General features: G+C 40.3%; 1 protein-coding gene across 3 annotated transcripts in view; it reads left to right on the forward strand.

Annotated features, from left to right (window-relative positions):
* The window catches only part of TTC23 (tetratricopeptide repeat domain 23), a 91,220-nt gene that overhangs the window by 35,241 nt on the left and 47,250 nt on the right, over positions 1–8,729 (forward strand). For all 3 annotated transcript variants that reach the window (XM_023512679.1, XM_023512680.1, XM_012804407.2), the window contains 2 exons: positions 1,293–1,443; positions 1,630–1,755. In XM_023512679.1, coding sequence (XP_023368447.1) covers positions 1,293–1,443; positions 1,630–1,755 — 277 coding nt within the window. The remainder of the gene's footprint in view (positions 1–1,292; positions 1,444–1,629; positions 1,756–8,729) is intronic.

Consider the following 8,729-nt stretch of genomic DNA (forward strand, 5'->3'; position numbering starts at 1 on the left):
CTTGAGCCTCAGCCTATGCTGCCTTCAGAAGACTGAGTTCAAGTTCCATAGTGCAGTGGACCACAGTTGAATTAATTCCACCCTACCTTTTATAATACCACAAGCACAGTTGGCACTAGAATAAATTTCTGGAAGGTCAATTATGTGCTTTTAAAAAAATAATAAGACAGCATTCTTTAAGAGCATGAAATGTATACCCTTGATTTTCTCCATTAGAAAATATATTATTCTTGTTTTATAGACTTAGGAACAGAATTAACTTCATATTTTGACAGCTTTTGGAGAGATTTGAGATACAATTTCACATAATGAAGAACATAGGACCGGGGGTGTATGGATGAGTGGAGGAGGGTGTCAGTGTAGGGGAGGAGAATGAGAGTGTAGGGAAATGCAAAGCTCTGACGCCTGCTGGTGATCCCCCTGCCACCCTTCCCGCAGAGTAGCAAGTCCGTGGGAGGACACTGTGACACAGCTGGGAAGTCATTCTGGATAGTAACTTTTTTTTTTTTTTTTTGCTCCATTTTGTTTCACATTAGTCTTCTGACAAATGAGAATAAAAAATTGTCGCATTACCTCATTGGAACTGTGTTTATAAGTTTTTATAGATATCATCATTATTTATGTTAAAATAACTCCCTGACGACATGATCATGAATATCTTGTTCCCTGCCCAGAATGCTACATAGCCCTTGTAGTCCATTTGATTTTTATAATTATTTGTAAATGTTTACTTCTGATATTGATAAGGTTTCAAAGCCGTTCAATTCCAGCTCATTTTGTTTATTTTATTTCTAAAAGGACCATTTGGCAGGAAAAATTATCTTGAGTACTTAGTACAAAACACTTTGGTTGTTACAGTTAAGACACTATTTCATGCTGGCCAGATACATCTCCATGTGCCACTTGGCAAAATGTGCAGGAAGACCTTGTTAGATGTCCTTCTATATTCCTGTCCAGTTGAGATTAGAGAGAAACTAGGGCTTGGCACCTGTGGCTCAAGTGGCTAAGGCGCCAGCCACATACACCTAAGGTGGTGAGTTCGAATCCAGCCCGGACCTGCCAAACAACAATGACGGCTACAACCAAAAAACAGCCGGGCACTGTGGCGGGCGCCTGTGGTCCCAGCTACTTGGGAGGCAGAGGCAGGAAACTCGCTTGAGCCCAGGAGTTGGAGGTTGCTTTGAGCTGTGAAGCCACGGCACTCTACCCAGGGGGATAGCTTGAGGTTCTGTCTCAAAAAAAAAAAAAAAGAGATTAAAGAGAAAGTGAGATCTCTTTTTCTTCGTCCTCAGGACTGTCACTGCAAGCAAAACACCATGCAGAAAAAGCCAAAGAAATCCTCATCGCATCCATTGTGCCTCCCTATAACGACGATACAGATGTTTTCAGGTGCTCTGTTGAGCTTTTCCATACCATGGGGAGAGCCTTCCTCGCTCTCCAAAAGTATCCTTTTTCCTCTGATATTTACAAATACTGCTCATAGAGTATTTACATTTCATTCTCAAGGCCAAATAAAAAGCTAATAGATGAAACAGGAAGGGCAATAAGAAGTACAGGAGCTGAGGAAGTGCAGGATCTGGGGTCCTTAGGACCTATAACCAAGTGGAAACTTTCCTGAACACAATTCAGATTCAAAGAAGCTTCAGAAAACTTGGGGAAAGCAGAGAGACTTTCAAAGGAGCTACTACAATGTGAAAGAATTATAAAGGAAGAATGGATAGAAATTCAAGCCCGGGTCAAATTGTCATTTGGACAGTAAGTTTCAAGTTTTGGACTTGTATTATATACATAATAGCTGGAGGTTCTTTGCCAGCAAAATCTGTCTTCAGGTAGGAGGAGCTTCTCTACAGGGCTATGTCCACACCTCTGCCAAGGCCATTGTCTAGGAATAAAAGAAGAGCATGGTCGTGTTAGAGCAGCCCCAACCAACACATCCATCAGTGATACTTCTCAGTGTGCGATGCCCTCATGGCCCCAGAGTTCTAATCATGATTCTCTCAACTCTCTTCCTGCCATCTCTCCCTCACCCGCTTTCCTTCTTCCTGTCCTTCCTACCTCCCCCCTACTTCGCCAGTCTAAAATGCTTCAGTAGATTGATTTTTATGATTAGGGCTTCAAAGGAGAACAATCTTAATCATATCTGAATCCATGATAATGAGAGGATTGTTCTTTGTTCCTCACCCCACTACACACTTACCAAATAGACCCAGCCGGAAGAGATATAAAAAGAATATGGTGGGTCTTGGGTAGTTAGTACATTTTTCCCTCACCAAAGGCCAACCCTAAGCTAAGTCCTCAGAGTACTGGGATGACAGAGGATGCCTACACTTTTGGAAAGATGAATTTATAGGGAGAGGCTTTTCTCCAAAAGTTTATTCTAAAATAGACAGAGAATCCCAGTTTCCCTACATGACTACCCTTAGCCAAAGCCCAAGAATTGGGTTTACCTTCATAACCAGACTGCGTGCAGAGGCTGATTCCTCAGAGAACCAACAGAATCGTTATAAGATGGGTATTAGAGAAGAGCCGCAGGAGATCACACGTAACGCATCCATGTGAATGGAACCTGGGAAGGACCAACTTTGACTCGTGCTTTTAAAGATTTTTCTTCTGTGATCCTCCTTGCTAATTAGTTTTATTTGGGTGTTTGTTGAACTGCAAGTGCAGAGCTCATCTGTCACACAAGCCCTTTGGTATGCTTTTTAAAATTAATTATTTTCTTTCATCTCTAATCTCCACTCTCATTGTGCCCCCCAACACACCATAATCTATTTTAATGATAGTTTCTGACTTTAAATATGTATCTCTGAATAATAAATAGCATTGTTTTTGTACTATTATTTACATTTTTAAGTTTATAAGTTGGCATATATCTCATTCTGTTTCTTACTTTTATCACTCATCTCTTCTGAATTGTTGCCTATACTTGAGATCGTTGCTTCTGGTGCCTCCTTTCTTTATTTGCAATAGCCAAGTGTTGGAAATAGATCAAATGTTCATCAAAAGTAAAATAGAAAAAAAATGTGGTTTGTTCATACAAAGGAAATTATCAAACTACTCCTTTGCTTAACATCATGGATGAGTCTTGTGAACATAATGTTTAGGGAAAGAAACCAGGCCCACAAGTCCATTTATATAATGGGAGGAAGAAGAGGGCTGTTAATGACTGGGAGGGCTTTCCCAGTTTACAGTCTTCATGCCCAGAATTAGGTATTCTGTCCTGTCCAACAGGAAATATACAAATCAGAGGTCTAAGACGTAGTATTTGTTGCATTGTTGAGACTTGTTAATTGTTGCTCAGTGTTGCTGCAACATAGGAGTAAATAAATCTCTGCCAGAATCTGGCACATCTCCAGAAGTGCTTTCCAAATTAGCAGTACCAAGCCTTGCCAGCAGATGGCAGGCCTTGTACATATCTGTGCTGGATAACCAACAAGAATTTAACATCCCAGTGTGTCCTACAAAGCTACTTTTGTGTTTAGCAAAGTGGTTTCAAACTTTGCTACTTCTTTTCATCCTAATTCTTCACCACCAACGTGCATGTTTAAACTGAATTATTTTCATGCAATTATTTTGTTTGTTTCTTCATGGAAATGTTAATATTTTGCCCAAATTGATCTGCTTTAGAAATTAACAAGGCTTTGGTTTTATACACTTCTGTAGTTATGCTTGAACCACGAAGGTCTTTTCTTTTGCCAAGTCTTGGAGGAGGAAGGCCAAGATAATTTCTCAGGCAGCTCTCAAAGGATTCATGTCCCTCTTAAAAGGATGTCTTATAGCATAGCCTTCTCCTCCTTCTGCCTCTCCTTTTATGGTCCCCATCAGGCCAGCCCTGTGCCTTTCTCCTGGGGCTGACAGATAAGTGCTAAAGGGTGACTCATGCTCTGTGCCTTCCATCCCTGACTACAGCCTGAAGCTTCTTCTCTCCTACCTCTCCTCCTCTATGCCAGCACTACCTCATTCAGTAATGATATCCTATTGTTGGAGAATGAATATGTATCATATGTTTCTTTGTACACAGTTATATTTCTTTAAATCTGGTAAAAAAAAAAAAAAGTTGCTAGTACAAACAGGAAAATTTTCTCCAGGATTAAGAATTATTTTCTTTATTTGTTTTTATTTTTTATTTATTGTTATTTCTTAGAGACAGGGTCTTGTTCTGTCTACCAGGCTGGAGTGTATGGTACAGTCATAGCTCATTGTAACCTTGAACTCCTCTTGGGCTCAACCAATCCTCCTGCCTTAGCCTTTCAAGTACCTGAGACTATGGGTGTACACTACTATGCCCAGATAATTTTTTTATTTTTTATTTTTTTAGAGATAGGGGTCTTGCTATGTTGCCCACGCCAGTCTCAAACTCTTGGCCACAAGTGATCCTCCTACCCTGGGCTTCCAAAGCTCTAGGATTACAGATGTGAGCCACCCCACCTGGCCAAGAATTATTTTCTATACTGGTTACTGAGATACCCCCAGAAACAGATAATTGTGTTTGCAAAGACACAGGCATACCCACTGCATGCACATATACATGCACACACAGACACATATACAGAATCATCTCTGCATGACAGGAGGATAATGATTTATTGAAACCGCTGCTCCAGAACATGTGACTTACCCCATCTCTCTCTGTGACTGTTCCACATATCTTCTCTGGAGTTTCCCTTAGCTTACCCAGCAAGCACTGTGCCTGGCATGGCTGAGCTAAACTTGCTCAGGAATAAGCGAACACCTTTCTTTCCTCAGCATCAGGTATTTCTAAATGGTGTGCCATGGTGTCATGACCAATGAAGCCATTAGAGTCAGAAGCCCTGGATTCAAATCAGTGTTCAAACTTCCTAGCTGTAGGAATCAGGCAAGTCTTATTCTGGAAGGCCTTGAAGCCTCACTCATGGGTCCTGTTAGTGTGGGAATGATAGGACCTCTGAGGTTTGCTGTGATTAATGGATACCACGTTACATCTAGACACATGGTAGACCCTCAAAAGCAAAAAAGAAGGAAAGAAAGAAAGGTAGCTATTGTTGTTAGTATCTAATTGAACATTCTCCTTCCTGAAATTTCATCCAGGAAGTGATTTCAATCATGTACTTACATCACAGATTAAGATTTTGTACTTCAAGATTGCTCTGGTGTGCACTATTTTACCCTGTATCTTTTACCTATGACTTGAGAAGGCTAAACTTCGTTGTCTGTGCTGCCCTGGACTATCTAAGCTAAAATAAAATCAGGTGGTTTTACATGCTTACTTTGTAAAGCTTGATTTTGTTACTTTGTCTTGCTCTCAGGCAAAAGATTCCTTGAAGGCATGAGATTTGGAAAGTGATTCTAGCACAAGTTTTCCAAAGAGGAAGGAATGGGGAAGCTTTCTCCTTTAGCAAAAACTGCTTGGGAAGGAAGAGAAGGTCATGGAGAAGCGAAGTGGCAAGTGGGACAAGTATGATCTACCTGCCGTCACCTCTTTGAGATGGCAGGATTCTACTAAGTTTCACATGCTTCCCCATTAATGCCTCTCAGTGGGCATTAATGCCTCTTCAGTAATACCCTGTTAACATCCCACTGTCTTCCCTGAGTTTGTCTAGTAAGTAATTCCCAAATCTAACTTTTGCTTTCTTGGCTCAGCTATTTAAAAAAAACTGTAGTTCTTACCATCACCTAGAGGAGGCCCTTGTCTAAAGTCGCATTTCCTCTGCCTTTGTCTGTTGACTATAGAGGCTCTGAAAAATGTGGGACTTTGAATACTCTGCATTCATCAGAGCCTCTATAGTCAACAGACAAAGGCAGAAGAAATGCAATTTAGACATCAAGGGCCTTGAATGCTTGTGCTTATTTAACAAAGAAGAAAATCACTTGTTGGGGAGTACTCTTCCTAATCCTGTATTCCTATGGTTGAAGAGATGCCCATCCTAGAAAAAGTGCTGTGTACTTCATTGCTAAATATTACTACAGTCACCTTCAGAGTCTTACCCCTGGGAAGCTATATACCAACACCAGCACCATCCACCCTTCCAAGCAATTTTGGAACTTTTTTTCTGGAATGGCCATCAGAATGTCACATTACCCTTGATATCCTGAATATCACCAAATACTTCTTTCAATATTTCCTATATCTTCAGGTAAAGAAAAAGTTATTGGGGCCAGATCAGGTGCATAGGGAGGGTGTTCCAGTATAGTTATTTGTTTACTGGCTAATAACTTCCTCACAGACAGTGAGCTAGTGCATTGTCATGATGCTAGAGCCATGAGTTGTTGGCAAAAACAGCAGGTTATTTTTATTTTCCTCATGCAGCCTTTTCAGCACTTCTAAATGGTAGACTTGGTTAGCTGTTTGTCCAGTTGGTACAAATTCATAATGAACAGTCCCTCTGATATCAAAGAAGGTGAGCAACATCATTTGGATTCTTGTTTTGGACAGATAGAACTTTCTTTTTTTTTGGCTAGGGCCAGGTTTGAACCCACCAACTCCAGCATATGGGGCCAGCGCCTTACTCCTTGAGCCACAGGCGCTGCCCCGGATAGAACATTTTTGATCATAGAGAATTGGCTGGCTTCCACTGTGCACTTTGACACTGTGTCAGGGTTGCATTGGCACACCCATGTTTCATCACTAGTGATAAAACAGCCCCAAACATCATCTTGCTTCTCCAGAAGGTCTTGACAAACACTGATGAGCTCCTTCAGGACCATTTTTGCACATACCGTTCTCATGCCATGATTTTCAATTAAGATTTCCTAACTGTTTCTCTGTTGTTTGCTTGGTCTACTATACTTCTCACAGTCAGCCAGCAATTTTGATACACAATTCCACAATTTTTTTCAATGTTTTTTTCAGTTCTGTTTGTTGCTGGTGCCCTGACCTCTCTCCATCAGGGACACTTTCTCGACCTTCAGGAAAATGTTTAATCCATTCATAAACTGCTGTTTTCTTTATGGCATTATTCTCATGAATTTGGACTAACACGTCCCTGAAATTTAATGTTTGTTGGTTCATTATTCTAATTCTAGGCCCAACAGTCTCTCAAGGGCACTGAAAAACACACAACAACAATAATGAACACCGCTCAGCAAGACACTGGCACATGTCAACACAAACACAGCTGTGAAACCCTGATATACCAAGGTTATGAAAACTCCCCAAGTTGTCAGTACAGTGCTGCCGATGTAAGCGCGTGGTGGCAAGTTTGTGAGTTGGTCAGACCTCGAATACAGTAGAACCTCCGTAGCTGACCACCTGTATACATTGACCACCTCCTTAAGTGGACCTAATTTTCATAAACCGGATATGCACCACATGAACGTATCAGTACAGTAGGCCTAGTTCCTTATGTTGACCACTTCCATATGTTGACCAGTCTGTTACAGTCCCATGGGTGGTCAACTTATAGAAGTTTGACTGTAATAATATATCAAATAATAATAATGATCTTTAAAACCATCCTAGCAATCTATTATTGACCACCTTCTGTGTTAGGTTCTTGCTAAATGCTTTACAGACGACATCTCATTTCACCCTTTGTCTTTCTTTCCTATAAAGTGGATATTCTCAGTATTCCCATTGTCAAATAAAGCAACTGGGGTTGAGAGAAGTGAAGTCATGTCCAAAGTCACACAGGTGGGAATTAACAAAGCTCAGAAGTAGCACAGCAGAGCCCTGTCTATCAAAAACTAGTGTCCATTAGGCTCCTAACCAGTGCACAGATCACTCACTAATGCAGAGTGGAAACTTCATGATGCGCTCAACAGAAATTGTACATACATACCTGTATCAGGCAGCAGAGAGAAACCCAGATAGACAGCTTTTCTCATTTTGATCATAAAAAGTCCCACTTGTCTTCTCTCAGAATTGGTTTCTTATCAGATTCCGATCATTAGTGACATTCCTATAAAGCCTTTCTTTTATACTAGTGCTCCATATTCTTGCCTAATTCTAGAGCTTTTAAAAGGAAATTCTCTCTTTTCTTAATAATAGCAGAGATTGTGTTTGTTTACTACATGTTAAAACAAGTATCCATCCTTGTGAGTTCTTCTGAAACTCATCTGGAATGAGATAGTGTCTCATTGTGTGCTCTGTAGAATTACTGTGTCTGTATTATCATTCAATAAAATATGCCATGGTTTAAGTTACAGACCTGCCAAATTAACATACTACCACATTCTGTTGTTCAAAATTCTCTGTCCTTTCATCTGTCTGGTGTGTTTCCTAAAGCTGCCAAACACATTTATGGGTATGCTAGGTAATAAAGCATCCCCGGCAGGTCAATAGAAATAGAAAAGAGAAAATATTGCTAATCTCAGCATTATATATGAGAAAATGGAAACAGGTTATCTGAAACTGATTGATGCTTCAAGTGAGTTGAAGATAGAGATAAGACTACTTTAGTTATTTCTTGATAGGGTGTTCTCTCAAACCCATTTTCTATTAAATATATTGGAAAACTAATTTTATTTTCTATTTTCCCTTTTCTATTAAGTGAATAGTATATTCTCAGTGAGCTTCAGAAGACTTATTATGGGTTGCATGAGCTTGATAGCTGCTGGCCGTGTTAGTGCCAGAACTCTATCATACCACACAACAGCAACTTCAAGAGGGGAGGGGTGGAATGTGCTTCATTCTTGGTATACATGCATGTCCAACCTCTGGCTTGTGGGTGACATGTGGATTTTATGAAGACTTTTTTGCTTATCTGTGGTGTCAGATATCACGAAAATTATGCATAGACTTTTTTCGCTCA

This window comes from Otolemur garnettii, unplaced genomic scaffold (genome assembly GCF_000181295.1).
Source record: "Otolemur garnettii isolate 467f Iridium unplaced genomic scaffold, OtoGar3 scaffold00029, whole genome shotgun sequence".
NCBI classification, from domain to species: Eukaryota; Metazoa; Chordata; class Mammalia; order Primates; family Galagidae; genus Otolemur; species Otolemur garnettii.